At 32.4% G+C, this 22,764-nt stretch overlaps 1 protein-coding gene across 1 annotated transcript in view; it reads left to right on the forward strand.

Annotated features, from left to right (window-relative positions):
• RhoGAP100F (Rho GTPase activating protein at 100F) overlaps positions 1 to 22,764 on the forward strand; it is a 108,602-nt gene that overhangs the window by 67,598 nt on the left and 18,240 nt on the right. Inside the window, 18 exon segments of the mRNA XM_029311340.2 lie at positions 3,996 to 4,109; positions 5,755 to 5,937; positions 6,762 to 6,920; positions 7,306 to 7,535; positions 10,016 to 10,277; positions 14,411 to 14,666; positions 15,490 to 15,750; positions 16,758 to 16,916; positions 16,990 to 17,153; positions 18,371 to 18,719; positions 19,360 to 19,578; positions 19,961 to 20,349; positions 20,681 to 20,813; positions 20,876 to 20,995; positions 21,279 to 21,439; positions 22,010 to 22,123; positions 22,125 to 22,203; positions 22,374 to 22,627. Coding sequence (XP_029167173.1) covers positions 3,996 to 4,109; positions 5,755 to 5,937; positions 6,762 to 6,920; positions 7,306 to 7,535; positions 10,016 to 10,277; positions 14,411 to 14,666; positions 15,490 to 15,750; positions 16,758 to 16,916; positions 16,990 to 17,153; positions 18,371 to 18,719; positions 19,360 to 19,578; positions 19,961 to 20,349; positions 20,681 to 20,813; positions 20,876 to 20,995; positions 21,279 to 21,439; positions 22,010 to 22,123; positions 22,125 to 22,203; positions 22,374 to 22,627 — 3,606 coding nt within the window.

Below are 22,764 nucleotides of genomic sequence, written 5' to 3' on the forward strand. Positions count from 1 at the left end.
TTTCTCATTCTCGCATTCTTCCTCATTCTTCCTCATCATTCTTTTTCTTTGTCGCACTCTCATCAAACCCTCATCGGGCACTTAGCTATGCTACACGTCCTACGCGCGCCCTTTCACACGGTTCGCCGGTCACGTGAGACCGGAAGGAGATCGGCGGCTTGCGGAAACGCTACCGAGAAGACGGAAGACTAGTCGGGAGGTGAAGACCCGGTGTCTACCTTAACGTTCCTAATCGAGACCGCTGCACGCATGGGACCGCCGCGACGGGATAGCACGACACTCGCGCTGGCGGACGGGTTCGCCCGGCAGACGGGCGAGCCGGAAAGACGGAAAGAGAAGACGGACGGGATCCGGGGGTGGTGGGCCGCAGCGGGCAGAAAGGGCGGCGAGGAACTCCAGGAACCGCAGCCGGCCGAAAGGGGCTGCAAATCGGCCACGGCAGCGTGGATGTCCCTGCTGTCGCTCTGCGACCGGATGTGCGGTACCGCCGCGTGGCTCGTCCCGGTCACATGCCTCCGCGGGGTGCGTGTAACAAGCAACGGTGTTCGCCTCTCTCTCTCTTTTGTGTACTCCAATATTCTGTATATATGTGTATATATTGGTCTTGGGAGGGTGTATGTAAGTTTGGTGCCTGTGAAGAATAATCGCGTTGGTGAACGAGCCTCCGAGTCTCGAGGAGGCTCTTCTTCTTCTTTGGTAAAGGTTATATAGGAGTTTGGTGTGTGAGAGATGCCGATTAGCAGCCTGCATTATGATCAATGCGCGCGCGCAAAGATTTACGACGGCGTTTGTGTGTACACGAGAGAATTTTCTCCTTCTTCAGTTTACCCGGAAAATCATGGTAATTGTGCGACAATGTGGTATTGGAATCAGAGTTTCTCTGATTAATATTTATCACGAAAAATATTAATATGTAGTCAACTTTACTATGTACATATATACTATGTACTTTTTTGTGGTAAATATTAAGCAGAAACTCTTATAAGACTCTTCCAATACCAAAAATATTAATAGTAAAATTTACTATGTACATATTAATAGTTTTTATTGTGGCAAATATTCATCAGAACTCTTACAAGATACTTCCAATACCATAAAATACCACAAACACGAACTTCCAATACTAAAAATAATAATAGTAAAATTTACTATGTACATATTAATAGTTTTTATTGTGGCAAATATTCATCAGAACTCTTATAAGATTCTTCCAATACCATAAAATACCAAACACGAATCTTCCAATACCAAAAATTTTGATAATAAATTTTACTATGTACATATTAATAGTTTTTATTGTGGCAAATATTCATCAGAACTCTTATAAGATTCTTCCAATACCATAAAATACCAAACACGAATCTTCCAATACCAAAAATTTTGATAATAAATTTTACTATGTACATATTAATAGTTTTTATTGTGGCAAATATTCATCAGAACTCTTATAAGATTCTTCCAATACCATAAAATACCAAACACAAACTTCTAATACCAAAAATTTTAATAATAAATTTTACTATGTACATATTAATAGTTTTTATTGTGGCAAATATTCATCAGAACTCTTATAAGATTCTTCCAATACCATAAAATACCAAACACGAATCTTCCAATACCAAAAATATTAATAGTAAAATTTACTATGTACAATACATATTAATAGTTTTTATTGTGGCAAATATTCATCAGAACTCTTATAAGATTCTTCCAATACCATAAAATACCAAACACGAATCTTCCAATACCAAAAATATTAATAGTAAACTTTACTATGTACATATTAATAGTTTTATTGTGGCAAATATTCATCAGAACTCTTATAAGATACTTCCAATACCATAAAATACCAAACACGAATCTTCCAATACCAAAAATTTTGATAATAAATTTTACTATGTACATATTAATAGTTTTTATTATGGCAAATATTCATCAGAACTCTTATAAGATACTTCCAATACCATAAAATACCAAACACGAATCTTCCTAATACCAAAAATTTTGATAATAAATTTTACTATGTACATATTAATATTTTTATTATGGCAAATATTCATCAGAACTCTTATAAGATTCTTCCAATACCATAAAATACCAAACACGAATCTTCCAGTATCAAAAATATTAATAATAAAATTTACTATAGTAAATTTTACTATGTACATATTAATGTTTTCATTGTGGTAAATATTAATCAGAGAAACTCTTATAAGATTCTTTCAATACCTTATTGTCTTACGATTACCATGATTTTCAGGGTAAATTCTAAGAGAAAATTCTCTCTGTGTAACGTTTGTTGAATTTCTGCTAGCTGGGTATATGAATTTATATGCTTTAGAGCGCGCGTGAAAGGTGCGTTTTTCCTCGATAATCTCGAGATGAGAGATGTGCGAATCCGGCTGAAATCACGGTCAATAAGCGTGCGGGGATTTACGGCGCTTGTGTTATGCCAAAGTGACAGATTGATGAGTTTCCGCGAGACGCCGCGTGCTTCGTTAACGGCCTCTCGTGCTTTCGAGAGGCTCTTGATGGGTTTTAGATTTAGACATCGCATTTAATGAAAAAAAATATATTTGTTCAAATTTCTCGAATTAAATATTCCGCAATTTCATTATAGCGCGCGTAATCATATAATCATATTAAATAAAATTAATATGAAGTTTTCTTTAATAATTAAAGCCACTGAAGTAACAATTTCTTACACTTAAAAATGCATGATTTTTATTGCTTGTATTTTTATAAGATATTTATTAAATATAGAATATCTATAATAAAGAGAAATTTGCTTTTAACAAAACTAATAAAAATTTTCAACATTTTTGTTTGTAGTTTTTATCAAAAATGTTATATAATTTACTATATACATTTTAATTAAATTGATCAAATTGATTAAGAATTTTTGCTTCAAAATTGTATGTTTATATCGTAATTGTTTTAAGTCACGTGTTTGTGACAAGTATTTCGCTCCTATGATCTTTTTCATTTTCTCTTATTTTAGTTACTTGAGTAATTCATATCACCATTTTTACATTATTATTGTATATAATAATCAATTATATTTATTACATAATTTTATTTATTATTATATTTATTATATAATAATATATCTACACGGAGAGAATTTTCCCTTAGCTGGAAGAATTTTATAAGAGTTCTCTGATTAATATTTAGCACAATACAAAATATTAATATATAATAAAATGAATGGAACATATTTGATATCTTATATTAATAGAATATTTTTTATTTAATTTTCAAGATAAATGTGAAGAGAAAATTCTCTCTGTGTATTATTATTAATATATCAGCACAGTCATATGATTTCCTAATGCACCGTAATCTTAGATAATGTAAGATGTGCGAAACTCGAATTACGTAATTGCCAATAGAGTACGCTATATATGTGTAGTTGAGCTGGCGTATGTAGTTTGATTGCTGACTATTGATTTAGATCTCGACTAATCTGTTTTTGATCAAGAGACGTCATCTCTGGACGTTTAATCTCAAGCCTTATCGCTAACAGTAGCGCTCCATTTCAATGACACCAGATTTTGTTCTTATTGTCATCCCAGCAAACACTGATATATAATTGTTACATTGCTATAATAAAACGGAATATAACAGGTAATATAACGTGTACGTTACATGTAACATCCATGTTAGTTGTCATTTCCCACTCATGGATGTAACATTTTAATATAACATATATTACATTGTAGTTATATTGTAATTATATACCAAATAGCACATTGATGTATTGATAAGTCAGTGCTATCTTGTGATACAATGACAATATAACTACAATGTAATATATGTAATATTAAAAATGTTACATCTATGAGTGTGTGGGAAATTACAACTAACATATACGTTACATGTAACATGCTTGAGTTTATAACATTTATATATTGTGTTTGCTGGGATATTAGTTGCAATAATTAGCCCGATTTGAAGATTAACAATGGCGAAAATAATGAATCATTGTTTTCTAGGAGGGCCGGGGGGAAGTGACAGACATAAGCGCAAGTCCTGGGAGGCAGGCACCTGCCAACCAGTTGCGCCCCAAGGAACCACCCCCCATGGTCATTCAAGGAGATTTCAGGAAGGTAGGTGACACTTGATTAACTCGCTGCCGATACAATGGACGAATTTAGTGCTCGCTGCGTCGGCAAACTTCAGTTGGCAAACAGCACAACCATAGATTCCGACACTCTATTGTGTTGCTCGTCAAGCTATCTCGACGACTCAGAAACATATTAGCATGCTTTAATCGTTATGAATTATTCCCATGATCATGATCCCTATTATAACAAAGCAAAGATATATAAAATATTTTTTGAATATTTTAAATTAATCAAGGTTTTATTGGAATCTTTCTTTTATTGTTTATATATTTATTGTATATTTTCTTATATTAGATTTGTTATATAATAATATATCTACATGGAGAGAATTTTATCTTAGAATTTACCCTGAAAATCAGTGGTAATCATGGGATAATTTATTTACCATAATAAAAAATATTAATATACTTTATATTTTTATTGATAGATTGATAGAATATTTTTTTGTTCAAAAAATATTTGAAAATTTTGCTGCAAGTAAAAATGATACATTAAATAAAAAAATTGTTACTTTTGCAGGGTGTCCAAGCAGACTCAATGAAAAAAATTCCCTGACTTTTTGAGATTTTCCAAGACCGGAAATTAATTTTTTTCCCTGACTTTTTAGTATTAGTTTCTCCAAATATATAATTTGTATATATCTATATGATAAATCAATTAAATGTTGAATCATAAAATCCTTGAAATATTTTTGTCAACAATGAAAAGGTTCGAAAGTTAAAAAAACAAAATTTTAATCAATTATACAATCTGCATTATGTACCACAATCGAAACAAACATGTCACTATAAATAAACTATTTAAATAGTATCTTGAATTTTTTTAGTTTTGTCTTTATCAAAAATACATTGAAATAAAATAACACAATAATGAAAGTATAAATTAACAAACACGCTGTGGATTTTTTTTAACAACACAGAAAATTAGCGTGTTGGAAGTCAAGGAAAAGTTTATATTTATTTAATAAAAAATTTCAAATTATTGAGACAAATATAGAATAATATGAAGAAATCCAGATAAATAGTAAATTTCAAATTATTGAGACAAATGTAGAATAATGTAAAAAAATCCAGATAAATAGTAAAATTTCCTGACTTTTTTCCCTGACAATTCCAGATTTATAAAATTCTCTGACAATGCCCGATTTTCCAGATTTCCCTGACCGCTAGACACCCTGATATTATAAACTACTCAGGTTTTATTGGAATCTTTCTTTTATTGTTTATATATCTACTATATATTTTTTATATTATTTATTATTAGATTTGTTAATAATATATCTACATGGAGAGAATTGTCTCCTAGAATTTATTCTGAAAATCATGATAATCATGAGACACTATGATACTAAAAGAATTTCATAAGAGTTCTGCGGTTAATTTTTACCACAAAAAATATGTATATACATATTAAAATTATTGGAGCATACTTCATATTTTTATTGGTAGATTGACAGAAAATTTTTTTCTTTAGTCAAAAAATATTTGAAAATCTTGCTGCATAGTAAAAATGACATTAAATAAAAAAAATTGTGATTTTTGTCGTCGAAACAACTTCACTCATTTATTCACTATGATAATAAAGCTTTTCTATGCATTTCGTAAAACGGAAGGACCTGCCGTTGCAGGTGAGCGGGATCAGTACAGAGATCTTCAAGCAGATCGAGACTGTCGAAAACGATCATGATGCTTCGACAGCGGCGGCCCTCGAAGCTGTCGAGCGGAGAGGCGAGATGGTCGTGCGTGTCATTGAGCCTCGGCAAATGGGTAGACAGGCTTCCGAGGCGGCGAAAAAATTTATCGCCATGCAGGTACGTTATCGACGTCTGTTTCCGACAGATTGTGATTCATCCGCGTAATATCTTGTCATAAATTAGCACCACACGCAGCGTTTTTTTCGTTACCGTCACGTAGCTCTTTAATGTTTTAGACAATTGCAGAACAATTTAGATTTTATCATCGATTGTTGATATAAAAAAAACATGCGGATACACATGTATTTATATATTTTTTTTTTACTGAATAATATAGTTTCAAAGATATATAAGCGAAATTCAATATAAAAAAAATGTATAGACTACAAATGCAGGAATGCATAGTTCAAATATCAAACTATGAAAAAAAAAAACGAAACACAGATTGAAACAAATCTTTGATTTCGATTTGTCAAATTTTTGTTTCGCCTTTAATAATAATTATACCGACAAAAGATGTATTTATATTTTTTTTATTGAATAATATAGTTTCAAAGATATATAAGCGAAATTCAATATAAAAAAAATATATAGACTACAAATGCATAATTCAAATATCAAACTATGAAAAAAAAAAAAACGAAACACAGATTGAAACAAATCTTTGGTTTCGATTTTTGTTTCACCTTTAATAATAATTATACCAACAAAAGACCTGATAGTGTGACTCAAACAAAATAATGTTGAAATAAATATTTGCCGTGAATTTAACTCCCGAAACTGAGCAAACAGGTATAACAATATCTGCTTGTATCGCACATCCGGAGGGAATTATTTTCACGACAATGGAACAATTTCGCGCAGCGTAATTTCGAATAGGCGCGCGATACATTTTGGTCGGCGCGAATTAAAAATATGTTCGGTCGCAATCTTCATTTCAGGATCCCAAGCACCCTATCCACTTTGTCGAGATAATCAAACGACCAGGACAGACTCTCGGTCTCTACATACGCGAGGGCAATGGCGTCGACAGGAACGACGGAGTTTTTATTTCCAGGATAGCTCTGGAGACCGCCGTCTACAATAGCGGCTGCTTGAAGGTGAGAATCTCACCTTCGAATTTTCTTCAACCCTCCGACAGTGAGAAACCGACGCGACCGAAGAGAACGAGGCAGTGAATCGTCCTGTTGCCTTCCTTTTTGCCGCAGGCGGGAACTTTAATTGCTACCGCTCGAAACAAACCGGTCTATTAGGACTTGGAACCTATTTCGGGAGCCGCGACATCGATGGGGCGCGAAAACCCGCCGAAATTAAATTTATACTTTTGCACCCTTGACATTTCGCGAATCCGGGCGAATCGATCGTGTGTACATATCAGGGAGTGGGGACGTTTATTTTGTCTTCGTTCTCGTCTCTCGCGACTAGAATATCGTTCCTTGTCTGCACGTCCGTCAGTTACTCGCCATCATGCACTCGCACTTGCAGGTGGGCGATGAGATTCTGGCGGTGAACCTGGTCGACGTGACGCACATGAGTCTGGACGACGTCGTCATCATCATGTCGATACCCAGGCGACTCGTCCTGGCCACGAGACACGGTCCACATCAACCGGTTTCGCATGTTCGCCAGTCCGAGCACAAGGCGCCACCCGTGGTAGTCATCAAGAGGGAATTGAACGAGGACGAGAATGACCACGTGACGAGTAACCATGTCAGGTATTGCGTTCGCAATATTCGTACATACAGAATTTGTTTTCTTGTTCAAAACGGTCCCCGTTAAGATTTTTGTGTTCAATATTTCATACATTTGTTGGTTTAACATATTACTGTTTTGTTAATTGAACTTAAATGTTAAATATACATATAGAAGGCAACAAGAACTAATTAAGTTCTGTTATTAATATTTATTTGTGGAAAAAAATTTCTCTGTCTAATATTTTGTGTTAAAAAATTTTTTTCCACAAATAAATATTAATGACAGAACTTAATTAGCTCTTATTGCCTTCTATGTGGATATTAATTTTTAAAGAGCTGTTACAAATTATATTAAATGTTAAATTATTAAAATAACTGACAAAAAATGTAAAGATAACACAATACGCGTCTATTTTTAATTTTACGCGATAAATATGTTCTGCTTTATTGGTGACAAGATTTGTCTGTTAAAATTTTCAGGAAAAAATATTGATTTTCTATTTTATAATATAAGCGGAGATGATAAAATTTAAATTAATTTTTATAGATTAAAAGTATGTTAATTTTACACAAAATTTATTTTAAGTTATTTGAAGTTTTGCATTTATTTAGTGTTAAAATATTAACACAATATTTGTGTCTCCATTTAACATATACATATGTTAAATTAACACAAAAATTTCTGTGGACCGTTTGGGACATGTGATATCTGTTTTTAGCAGACATTTTTCAACTATGTATTTATATTTCGAATTCCCGTAATAATTCAAAAATAATACGCGATATCTCTCTCATACACGCAAATTGATCATTTCAACACTGAAAAAAATTTATTGATTTCGAATAAGTATTGATTTCAATACTGCCAAATAAATCATTTATTTGAAACTAATAATATTGATTTATTATGAAAAATATTTAATGATTTATTTGGAAGTATTAAATAAATATTTATTAATTTTGTCAACTTTTTCAGTGAAGATAAATCTTTTATATATAAAGATAAAGTTCTTTTATTTAAATAAATTTTTTATTTTTATTTCCTTCTTATTTAAAAGTTTGTTAAAAATGTAAGTTGATTGTTAATAATTAGTATGTAATTAATTGATATTCTGTAAGAGGGGAGAAAGAGAACAAAATCTGTTCATTATATACTCCGATAGTTTCGACGTTGATTATTTATTGTCTTTACCATAAGAAAAGAAATAATTAAATTATTTTATATATGTTTTATGAATTCTACATAGAGAGAATTTTCTTTTAGAATTTATCTTAAAAATCGTGGTAATCGCGCGACAATATGATATTGAGAATTTTATAAGAGTGTGTGTTTCTCTGATTAATATAATATAATATATACAGGATGTATCTAAATAAGCATGAAAAATTTTAGAAGGTGATTCTTTGTCGAAAATTAAGAGGGGTTTCTTATATAAACTTATATACCTTTAAACTCCTCCCTGAGGAATTTTCTAAAAAGATAGATAAGAAATTAAATTTTGAATATTTTCCATGAATAAAAGAATATTTCTTAATATTTAAAACTTCTCAGAGAGGGATATAAGAGTACATGTTTATACAAGAAACCTCCCTTAATTTTCAACAAAGAATGTTTGCATTTATTTAGATACACCCTGTATATAATAATAATATAAAATATATATTATAATATTATATTTAATATTTTTTATTGTGGTAAATATTAATCATAAAAAACATACAAAATTCTTTTTCCAATACTAATACATTGTCCCACAATTACTATGATTTCCCGGGTAAATAAGAGAAAAGTTAGTACTTTCGAATCTTTCGTGTATGAAATTCGAAATATTTTGATGTCTTTGTTAATTGATTACTCGCCAGTAAGAATAAAAAATTAAAAGGACGGTTTTTGGATATTTTCAATTTTTATCTATTTTTTAACATAAACAATAATACAATTTTATGATTTAAATGATTATTTCTCATCTTTTAGTTTGGACAAAGAGCAAAAGAATGTTTTCTAAAAATATAAATATAATAGAATTTTTGTTTTACAAATTAAAAGTTTTATTTAATAATTATAATTATTAAAGAAAACTTTTAATTTGTAAAACAAAAATTCTATTATATTTATATTTTTAGAAAACATTCTTTTGCTCTTTGTCCAAACTAAAAGATGAAAAAAAATCATTTAAATCATAAAATTGTGTATAATGTTTATGTTAAAAAATAGATAAAACTTGAAAATATCCAAAAACCGTCCTTATAATTTTTTATTCTGTAAATTAAACTTATTAAATTCGTAAAAAAAAAACGATCAATACTGGACTACAAAAATTAACACCACTTTAATTATATTGACACCTTAAAAGAATTAATCATTTGATAAAGACCTAAACCACAGGTCGAAACGTCATGAATTAAATATATAAAGAAAAATGTTTGTAGTCCAGTATTGGTCGTTTTTTTTTTTTCACGAATTTAATAAGTTTAATGAAACTCGAAATTCTGACATGCAGAGATGGCAGTAGCCGAAGACGAGGCGACGGACGCGAAATGTTGCCGTCGCGATCTCGACTCGGTCTCACGGGTTTGGGATCAAGCCAGGACCTCGGCTCGAGCAACGGTGATCTCTACTATAATTCACGGCCGGAGGGTCACTGGTCCTATCAGCCGCCACCGCCGCCGGTTATCACGCACCAGCCGAAACCTTCGTCGACGCAACACTTTCAACCGTACGAGCGCGGTTATCCGAAAACGTTGGAGAGCTTAGCCGAGAAAGTAAGTCTTGCGCGATGTCACATGCGCCGATACAGAAATCTTTATGCGGATCGAGATCCATCAGAACGACGGAAAATGTATCTCCGAAGAGATGTCACTCTTCGAGACGAGTTAAAAAAGCAAAAGATTGAAGAAACAATTTTTTCTTTAAATTATAATAAAACAAATTTTTGCAACTCAAACTCTTTCACAATTTTAGTAATTCGAATTATTTAATATATGACACAATTGAAAATTGCTGGTTGCCTAAATAAAGTATTGGAAATTAATATACATTTCTTTCCTCATTAAATATTAATATTATATGTATTTTGAGATAATAATAATTTTCCAATATTATTTAGTATTTATGACGTAAGAGATTCGCGAATTAATATCATTATGTGATATTATTTGTCTTATAATTAATTTGTCTTATAATGAATTTTGTCGTGTCTATGATCTCGATCCGATGTAGTTATATGCATAGATGTTCTAGACGATGTGGATCGAGCACCATTTCACACTTGTCTGCACCAATTCGATACTTGTTTGTCCTTCACTGTCTCCAATGAATGCTACTTTACGACTGAAAGAAAGTGGTGAACTCGTGGCAATGTCTCGGGACACTTGTTGTCGCGATCTCCGAGTCTTTCGGATTATTCGAATGGAAAAGAATCAGCAAAACGAGACTTTGATATTGCATCCCAAAATTTAAATACATTGCAAAATCGCAAGTCACTTCTCAAAGTGTTTAGTTGTTTACGATACAACGATAAATAAGATATATTAAATATATATTAGAATGTGTCAAACAATTTTTTGTTTTACTTTTGCCCGCATTCCAACTAAAAAGTTTGCCAGTGGAAAGATAATAATGACTTCTATAACAAAGGACGCAGTAGAAAAATTAATAAAAAATTATTTAAAAAATTAAAAGAACGGTTTTTGGATATTTTCAATTTTTATCTATTTTTTAACATAAATAATAATACAATACAATAATAAAATTGTATTATTATTTATGTTAAAAAATAGATAAAAATTGAAAATATCCAAAAATCGTTCTTTTAATTTTTTAAATAATTTTTTATTAATTTTTCTACTGCGTCCTTATAATTATAATTATAATTAATTATAGTTATTAAATAAAACTTTTTAATTTATATTTTTAAAAAATATTTTTTAATTGTATTATATTTATTTTGAAAAATATAGAAAAATTGAAAATATGCAAAAACCGCCCTTTTTAATTTTTTATTAATTTTTCTACTACGTCCTCAGTTTACTTTGTTATAGAAGTTATTATTATCTCCCCACTAACTTTTTAGTTGAAATGCGGGCAAAAATTGAAGAAAAGAAATTTTTGACACACCCTAACGTATATATTTTTTTATATTGAAAATCACTACCGAAAGCAAAGTTGTGGCGAAAATAAATGTCGGAAAAGACATAAATGTCTGAATTTTTTCCGGACGACGCGGAGAATCGATCCGTTCGCGTACCGACCACGTGTTTCATATGACTAATCGGTTCTATGAATGAATGCTACATTGAAATTAACCAGGATTTTACAAAGGTAAAGACAACACAAACTCTATCTTGATACCTAGACTTGTGTATGATTGCAATTTTCTGTAATGTTTTAATTGGACGCGAGTATAAATATACTCTCCCCCAACCCCCCAACCCCTTTCTCTCGAATATTTGACAACAAACGATTGCGCGAGTGCATGCATAACATTTTAAATTCCCGTTGGTCACTATCAATTTCAAAAATAAATGGCAAATTTTAATTTGTTGATGCACTGAAAAAAAAAAAGACCAAGTTAATAAATAATATTTATTTGAATACTCCGAAATGAATGATTTATTTGAAATAAATAATAATATTTTGTTTATTTTAAAAAAGCTTTTCTTATATCAAATAAATATTTTCCATATTAAATCAATACATTACTAGTTTCAAATAAATAATTTATTTGGCAGTATTGAAATAAATACTTATTTGAATTCAATAATTTTTTTTCAGTGTGAGAATCTTTTTAATCTTGAAATACGAAGAGATCGGAGTAAAATATAAAAGACTGTTGATACAATGAAAAAGATTTCCAAAGATTTGCACGTACATATCTATTATTTTTTAAATCGAATTACGGAATAAGTTATATAACATCAATTTATAAATGATTCATTAATTAAATTGCTTCTCTTGTAATCATAAAAATTGGATTTCCAGTAGAAGCTTGCGAAGGATAAAGTTCGATAGAGATTAATGAAAAGGAAAGTCCGCGGGAGGATAAATTATTCTGCAATAGGATATAATTAAGAGTTAGTAAACGGAACGAGAGATCGCGAGAAGTTTAATGGTAAACGACTGAAATTTTTAATTTCATTCTCCACGATGCACTGGTGCCTTCGTTTAACGAGTTTTTCTTAGAAGAAAACGTAACGCAAATTAATGAATATTTATATATGTATATATTTAAAACGTAGAAATCGCGTACACCTGCTGCCACTCTTTGTATGATGTGAACCCCAACTTTATATCTCCTTGCTATATAAGCTTGCTATTTGTTCTTTCGATTGCATTTCCTGTCTGTGTTTTGGAGAACGTTAACTGCTACCATGATTAATGTTTATCACAGTCAAACGATTATCGATTGCCAGTATATTCTGTGCGTAGCATTATTCTATATATGTATAAAGCTGTGAAAAATTTTAATAATTTATCAAAGAGATTACACGATGAAACTTTCATTAATTTATATGGCATATTTTAAAGAAAATATATATATCTGTATATAATTATGCGCAGAATTATGTATATATTTTTTATAAACTGTGTTCGTAAAAAAACTTCAATATTTAAATATATTAAATATATTAAATAAATGATATTAACAAGAAGCAATCGATGTCGTATTTCGACCAAAACGTTATCGTTGTAATTGCTACGATTTTTTACGCCAAAATTCCAATTTTCCAAGTTATAACGTATACATATGTATGTAAGAAACTGTAATAAAATATTGACGTAAAATATTTGTTAGCGGAAAAAAGGGGGAATATTTACAGGGTGTCCAGCAGAATCGATTGAAAAAAATTCCCTGATTTTCAGATTTTCCAAGACCAAAAATTAATTTTTTCCCTGACTTTAAGTATTATTTTTTCCAAATAAAATTTTTTTATTTAAGATAATATTTATATTTTTTTATTCAACATAATATTGATATTAATTTAACGTAATATGGATATGTTGAATGGAGACACAAATATTGTGTTATATTTTAACACAAAATAAATGTAAAACTTCAAATAATTTAAAATAAATTTTGTGTAAAATTAACATACTTTTAATGTAAAAATTAACCAAAAATATGTTAATTTTAAATTTTATCATTCCCACTTAGATTATAAAATAGATGCACACTGTATTATTTTTACATTATTTTCAGTTATTTTAATAATTTAACACTTAAGTTCAATTAACAGAACAGTAATATGTTAAATTAATACATGAATGTATTAAATATTTAACACAAAAATTTTAACAAGAAAAGACAAATTTTTCTATTGTGTAACAACACAGAAAATTAGCGTGCTGGGAGTTAAGAAAAAATTTATATTTATTTAATCAACATTTATTAAATCAACATTTTTTTCTGTAAATTTTAACAGATAAATCTTGTCACTAATAAAGCAAAACATATTTATTGTGTAAAATTAAAAATAGATACACACTGTATTAGTTTTATATATTTTTTCAGTTGTTTTAATAATTTAACACTTAAGTTCAAAAACAGAACAGTTATATGTTAAATTAACACATAAATGTGTTAAATATTTAACACAAGAAAACACAAATTTTTCTACTGTAATGCGTTAGAGTGCTGGGAGTCAAAGAAAAGTTTATATTTATTAAATAAAAAATTATTGAGACAAATGTATAGAATAATGTAAAAAAATCCAGATAAATAGTAAAATTTCCCGACTTTTTTTCCTACTAATGCCCGCGGTTTCCAGATTTCCCTGATCGCTAGACACCCTGATTGATTATTCACGATTGGCGCGAGCTTATTGAGGAAATTGATTTGATACGAGGCGTTCGTGGACGATAACTAAAATGTCCTTGTGTGATCGTGCGAGTGTAGGTACACCCCTTCTACACGGGGCCCATGATGCCCTCATCGAATGGCCGACGTATGTCGACGGGCGGCGGAATGCAATCAGTCGGCGGCAGACTGTCGGGTCAAACCGCGCAGTCGAGCCATTACGGCTACAGCCAGCACACCGGAAGCGGAAGGATCATGCCGAGGAGCGGTTCCGACCAGCATCTACCCCGAGTCGATTACACGAGTATCACGACGCCGGCGCGACATACCCTTCTTAGATCCAGTTTGAAATCAGGTTCGTAATGAGTTTACTTACCGCGGCCTGCCTTACTTTCCACCGGCGAATTCCGTCAGTGAATATATTTATATCTGTCTCCTGTCCTAGCCTCTATTTAGTCTCCGGAATTCAATTCCGAAGAGTACTCTTGTAATTTAATTCAAATATTTTCGAATTCAATATATTTTGTATTACACGTGCAGGCAATGTGGCACTTTCGGTGCATGTTTTCTGTGCCGAAAGCGGCCGATTTCCCCCGCCGCCATCTAGCGGCGACGCGGTGAGTGAATAAGCCGGTTTCAAAGCCATTATTTACGGCTGAGCCGCGTTAAAAGTCATTGTATACGGCTCAAGCCGTAGGAAATGTATTGAAACCGGCTATTTCCCCACCGTGCCGCGGCAAGATGGCGGCATGCGATCGGCCGCCTCGCGCACAGAAAACGTGCCGAAACAGCCACTTTGCCTGCACTTGCAATACAAAATAGTATGTGTATCAAGTGCGGAAAGTTGACAATTGATCACGAGTGCGGGGGATGAACGCATGAGCCGAAGGCGAGTGAACAATTGTCAACTTTCCGCACTTGATACACAATATACTATTAGACAAATGATTTGGAAAAATATGCAATGGATAATATATACTTTGAGTTTATATTCTCCGAGAGTCAAATTTGAAAGAGGGAAAAGTGAGATCAAAATGAAGAAAAAATATACTAGACAAATTATTTGGAAAATTAGGAACAGGAAAAATTAAAACTGAAAAATTGAAGAGAGAAAAGTGAGATAAAAATGAAGAAAAAATCTCGTCTAATATTCTAACACAATTTTCTGTCATTTTTAGGTACATCAGCGTTGCGTTACAACACGAGGTATGGACAGACTGACATAACGTCTGCCGCGCAGAGACAAGGACAATTTGGCACCTTGACGAGGCGACACCGACCTTCGTTGGATTATGCCTCCGACACCGAGGCTACGTGCTCCAGCTCGCCGAAATCAGCGTATTACTATTATAGGCACAACATGAACAATCCGCCTCAAAGTAGCGTCGTATCGCATTTAGCTACTCTTTCGAGGTCACAAATCGGTCAGAGTTCCTCAGGTGAGTCGATATAATTCGGATTTAAATCACGTCTCGCCTTCTTTCAAAGATCGTAGCATTTAAATGTTTATTTTCATTTTAACAAATTCTCTACGATTTCAGCAAATATTGTATTTTTATTTTAATTTCATTAGTAATCTGATGTAACGATTAATTCATATTATTTAGAGAATCTTATCAAAATTCCGAGAATATATTAATTATTAATTATAATATGCAATATTTAGAGTATTTTTTAACATAGAGAACTATATTAAATCCACCTTGATATAGAGTTGCAAATGAGTTTAAGCCTTTCGATAGTCTCAAATCCAAATAGTCTATAGTAAAATTAGACTTTGACTTCATAAAAATTAGGAACAAGCTGAATTTTTGTCGAGACCTTTATATTCATGTTCTAATGAAATTCTGAAAAGTACCTTTAATTACATCCAGGGCGTTTTTTTATGGAAGGTAAAAGAGGGTAAATTTTAGTTTCTTACCACTATCTCAAAAACTATCAATTTTTCGAGAAAAATATCATCAAAATTATAGCTCATAAAATTCCCTACAAAAAAGTCATTATACTTTTTTTCGTGGAATTAACCGTTTTGAAGATATATGTGGTGGAAAGGAATACGTATTTTTTATGAACTACAGACGTTTTATTCAAAAACGATTAGTTGTACGAAAAAAAATATAAAGATCTTTTTTGTAGAGAATTTTATGAGCTACAATTTTGATAATAACTATATTTCTCGAAAAATTGATAGTTTTCGATATAATGGCAAAAAACTAAAATTTACCCTTCTATAAAAAAACGCCCTAAATAAAATTAAGGTACTCTTTTCAGGATTTCATTAAAACATCGAAATAGAGTGTCTCCACAAAAATCCAGCTTGCTCTTAATTTTGATAAAGTTTTGCCCTTTTCGAGTCTAATTTCACTGGACCCTGGATTCACTTTGCCTCTGGCAAGACGCGGTTCTCTACGGGCGAGCGTCATAAATCACGTGATTTGTCACACAGGTTTAAGGTCAAACTCGTTACCACGAAGTGGTCGGACGTTGCCTCAGCAACCCGGTCTCAGATCGGGCCTCAGCACGGTCGCATCCGGACTGATCGATCAAGAGGATAGCGACGGCGCTCTGTCAGCGCCGGAATTGCCTTCCATCAGGCGTGACAGAGGTAAGCTTAAATAATAGAGATAGCATACAGCTTACTTACCGAGTGGACTGACCGCCTCGATAAATCGCAACAGGAAGGATACCATCCTCGCCGAGTGTATTCACATCGGATGAGTATCGCGCCTGGCTAAGTCGCACCCCGAGCACCAGCGCCCTGTACGAGCAGATCAGGGCGACCACAAGTAGACCACCTCGTTACACATACAGCGCCGAGAATATTCACGCAGCCGTCAATCAGGTATATCAGATTTCTGTAATCAGTCGGTCATTTTATCATGTTAATTTTGTCTGATATAGTTTTACGATGATGGATCATGTTTGATTTTATATATCGTTCTGCAGAATTTTATCTTGGAATTTTTACCCTGAAAATCAGGGTAATTGTGGGACAATATTGGAAGAATTTTATGAGTTTCGTTGATTAAGATTTACCACAATCAAAAATATTAATATGTACATATAGTGAAATTAATTGAACAATTTTATATCTTACTGTGAACATTAAGATTTTTTATTGTAAATTCTAAGAGAAAATTCTCTCTTTTGTTATTAAGATAAAATAATTCGAATCTTAATATAACTTAATAATACACAGAGAGAATTTTCTTTTAGAATTTACAATACAAAATATTTATGTTCATAATAACATATAAAATATGTTCAATTAATTTCTTAAATTTATATTATAATGTATCTCAATGTGTTTTATGTATCAAGAAATGTATTAATTATGATTTCGATCATTAAAAATCTATATTCTTTCAGTTGAAAAATGTATGTTAACAGATTTAACAGATATCCCAAACGGTGCACAAAAATGTTTGTGTTAATTTAACATAATGTGGATATGTTAAATAAAAACACGAATAGTATGTTAATATTTTAACGCAAAATAAATAACAAACTTCAAGTAACTTAAAATAAATTTTGTGTTAAATTAACATAGTTTTGTTAATGTAATTGCATTAATAGTCAAAATTAATTAAAAATATGTTAATTTTAGATTCACCCCTACCGATATTAAAATAAAAAATCGTCATTTTTTTCTGCAAATAACAGATAAATCTTGTCTCTAATGCAACAGAATATTTATTGCGGAAAATGGAAAATACGTAAATACACATTGTGTTATTTTTACATCTTTTTTCAGTTTTTCACAAAAAAACAAATTTTTTATTGGGGTTGGCTTTTATTTAAAAATTGTATTGATATCGACTTTTGAAAAAATTGTGTATATGTCATAAACTTATTTATATTTCATCACATATCTACAATATATTATTACATAAACTTGCAGTATTGCATATATGGTAAATATAATAAACCTTTGAAAATAAAAAATAAATAAATAAGTAAATTATAAATTAATGTAATCTGTATTCTCAAGACAAAATATTAAAGATAAGCTGATTTGCTTAAATCGAATGTTAACAAAGTAATCTCCTTGGTTCATAGGGTGATTATGGCACTTATGGGACGTACAGGCCGCTTTCGAGCACGCTCGATCGCCTGTCGACGAGATCGGCGTCGGCCCAACAGGTCAATCTCGCGAATCTCAGAGCATCGACGGCGATCAGCTCGTCGTGTCATCGCGGTACAACGAATCCAAGGCCAGCCTCGGTGGCGTCGAGCGCGCGCTCGTCGCTCGTGGGCCAGAAACCGTCGTTAACGAGCTCCGTGAGCCAACGCGCGACGTCAGTCAGGAGAATTAGAAATCTGTTGGACCTTGAATCCACGAGGAGCATACCTACCCCAACGCCTACCAGAACTCAGGGTCAAATACTGCTAGATATTAATCCTGCAGGTGAAACTAATCTCGATCATATTATAGTCTAGGAAAAGTTAGACTTGAAAAGGGCAAAACTTCATAAAAATTATTTTTGTTTTTTGCCATTATATCGAAAACTATCATTTTTTCGACAAAAATAGTTATTATCAAAATTATAGCTCATAAAATTCTCTACAAAAAAGGTCATTATATTTTTTTTCGTACAACTAATCGTTTTTGAGTTAAGCGGTAAAGTTGCAATATCTATAATTCGTAAAAAATATGTACTCCTTTCCACACCACTGGGCGCATTTTTTCGCTCTATATCTTCGAAACGGTTAATTTTACGAAAGAAAGTATAATGACCTTTTTTGTAGGGAATTTTATGAGCTACAATTTTGATAATAACTATTTTTCTCGAAAAATTGACAGTTTTCGAGATAGTGGCAAAATACTAAAATTTACCCCCTTTTGCCTCGCATAAAAAACACCTTGGATGAAATTAAGGGTACTTTTCAGAATTTTATTAGAACATCAAAATAAAGGTCTCAACAAAAATTCAGCTTGCTCCTAATTATTATCTAGTCAAAGTCTAATTTTACTGGACTGTATCCTATTTCGTCCTCGAGAAGAAGCAAAAAATGCTGAAGGATTGATTTCCTTTTTTTTTCCACAGAGTTCCTCAAGTATAAGATAGAGAAGCCGCCGACTGTGGGCACTCCGAGCTCAACGAGCTCCCTTTTGAGTTCACTCGGGGAGACGACCGGTGGCGATTTCGCGAGCGGAGTCAGCGGATTATTATCGGTCCATCTATTAGCAGGACGAGGACTTCGAACGACTACGACCTCATCGGCTGCCACTACACCTTCCACTCCTTCCGGTCAGCCGAACTTAGGTGCGTCATTACGTTTCCGCACATTTTTCGGCTGACAATATTATTATTCGCTTTATTTTACCCCTATTTCATACACTCGAGTAATTTATATAATTGCTAATTTTCAATAGAAAAAATCTATATTGTATACATATTATTATATGTATATTATTATATTATATTTAATATATTATAATAATATATGTACTATTTAATATATTATTAATTAATAAATTTAATATATTATTTAATATATTATTAATTAATATCTTTAATATATTATTATATTATAAATTCAATGTAATAATATATATATATATATATAATTAGATATTATATATTATATTTTGTTGTTAAAATTTTATTGAAATAAATTGATTAATGTATGAAAAAATAATTACAGCTAGCTGTGGCTTGAGGGACTTGTACTGCGTACTGGAATGCGATAGGGTACACAAAGCACGAACAGTAGTGCGAACCGGCGATTTAATGTTCGACTGGGACGAGACCTTCGAGCTGGATCTCGTAGGCAATAGGCAGCTGGATCTGCTCGTTTACTCTTGGGACCCACAGTACAGGCATAAACTCTGTTACAAGGGATCGGTGCATTTAGCGAGTCTGCTGAAGGAGTCGCCGGAGCATCAGCTGGCTGTCAAAGTTGAACCGCGCGGCACAATCTACTTGAAATTGCGATACACCGACGCTCAACAAACTTTCCGTCGAAGAGGTCTACCAGTCATATCTTTAGCTACGAGAGTCGCGCCTCTTTTCGGAGTTGATCTGGATACAGTAGTAAGTTTTTCGTCTTTCATAGCAATTTTCAATTTTTATTCAAAAAATATATCTATATTTTTTAATATATTATGATTATATAATTTATATTATTATAATAATATATATTATTATTATATAATAATATTATACAATGTAATTATATAAATAATATTATTTAATAATAATTTTAAATATTTAAAATATGTATCTATAAAATGTCTATAAATTTTATAGATATATATTTTAAGGTACATATTCATATAAATATATAGATTTAAAAAATAATTTTTGTCAAGATTTAAAATTTAAACTATTTAAATCATAAAAAATGCATTTTTTAAATAATTAGGTAAGTCGAGAAACTAAGACTGGCGGAGTTCCCGGTGGAGTTTCCACGGCTTTGGCGATGGGAGTCCCGAACATTCCGATTATCGTGTGGCGTTGTGTCGAGGAGGTGGAGAGAAGAGGGCTCGATATCATCGGTACGTAACGAAAAATTTCAAGAATGTCGCGACAAATGTTATCACGTTATTCCGCGCAACAGGTTTATACAGACTCTGCGGTTCGGCGACCAAGAAGAGGATACTTAGGGAAGCTTTCGAAAGGAACGCACGCTCCGTGAATCTGTCGCCCGACAACGTGCCGGATATCAATGTCATCACTGGTAATACGCGGTGCACTGAACAAAAAATTTGTTAACTTGACTAAACCTTCCGACTAAATATTACTTTGCTAATTAAACATATATAAAAATATTTAAATTAAATGTAACATATATTAAATCTAACAAAACGGTTATTTGACTTAAATATTAATATATGTTCAATTAACAAAATAGTAATTTAGTTGAAAGGTTTAGTCAAGTTAATCAATTTTTTGTCAGTGTGTACAAATAAAAAGAACTATTTCGCGAATAAATGACGATAATCTACGACTGTCATTTTCAGGCGTTCTGAAGGATTATTTACGAGAACTTCCGGAACCTCTCTTCACGAAGTGCCTCTACCAAATGATGGTCGATGCACTGGCCGTCTGTTTGCCGGACGACCCGCAGGGCAACGCTAAGCTTATGTTCAGTATACTAGATTGTCTGCCTAAGGTCAATAGGGTACGTATTCATGCGCGATTCAATTTTAAATGCGTTGATTGCAACAGAGAAATGAGAAGAAATAAATATGGCGAGATTCTCATTCAAGGTGTCCAGCAGACTCGATGAAAAAAATTCCCCGATTTTTTCAGATTTTCCAAGACCAGAACTTAATTTTTTCCCTGACTTTTCAGTATTATTTTTCCCAAATATATAATTTGCATATATCTATACGATAAATCAATTAAATGTTAAATCATGAAATCTTTGAGCTATTAATATGATGTTGGAAGAATTTTATAAGAGTTTTTCTGATTAATATTTACCACAATAAAAAATATTAATATGTACATAGTCAATTTTACACTATGTACATAATAAAATTAATCGAGTATATTTTATATCTTACTGTGGTAGATATTCATATTTTTATTGTGGTAAATATTAATCAAAAAAGCTCTTATAAAATTCTTCCAATACCATATTGTCCCAGGATTACTGTGAATTTTATGATAAATTCAAAGAGAAAATGTTCTCTGTGTTGAAAAATGATCAGTTTTCCTAATTATACGTATTATTGATTGTCAATAGTGCACGTTGATTTACTTGCTGGATCATCTGGCGATGGTGGTATCGCAGTGCAATAAAATGTCACCAGCAAGTCTCGCCGTTTGCTTCGGCCCGGTGTTAATGTTGCATTCGGACTGAAAGCGGACCCCCGCTCGATTTCCAACAACCGATAGCCGTACTGAAATATTTGCTGGAGATTTGGCCGGTCAAGTCAGGTAATGTACTTGTTTTTAATAACCTTGGTAAAAAGTTTGATTAATTACTAAAAACGCGGCGCACCAACACGAGAAAAAAAACCACAGCTCTGTTTACAAGCGTAGTGACATGCATTAAGAAGAAAACATTAGCTAAAAGCCGAGTAATCAGTAGCTAATTTCACAGACAGTTCGGAAGACTTCTTCAGTCGGTTCAACACTTCCTCGAGTTATGCCAGCAGTCGAGCGCAGCAGCAGTCAGCAGCATCTGCAACAGGCGCAGCAGTTGGTGCAGCAACAGTTGCAGGCGCAACTACAGGGAACATTGGGACGCACAGGGCTGCCTTGGCAGCAGCCACCCTCGCTTCATCATCAACCCCAAACTACGGCAGCCGCAGTCCTCGGACCCTCCATTCGTCCTCCACCACCGGTCAAGCCTCGACAGGTGAGTCGGGCATTTTTCGTGCACCTCTCGCACGATTTCCAATTTCATTTGTTATCAAGAGAATGTTAACCCTAAACAGTAGGCTCTGCCCTTCTCAATTGTTAAGTAAATTATTTTATTATTTTATTTATTCAATT

This window comes from Nylanderia fulva, unplaced genomic scaffold (assembly GCF_048542155.1).
Source record: "Nylanderia fulva isolate GAGA-0341 unplaced genomic scaffold, ASM4854215v1 Scaffold4, whole genome shotgun sequence".
NCBI classification, from domain to species: domain Eukaryota; kingdom Metazoa; phylum Arthropoda; class Insecta; order Hymenoptera; family Formicidae; genus Nylanderia; species Nylanderia fulva.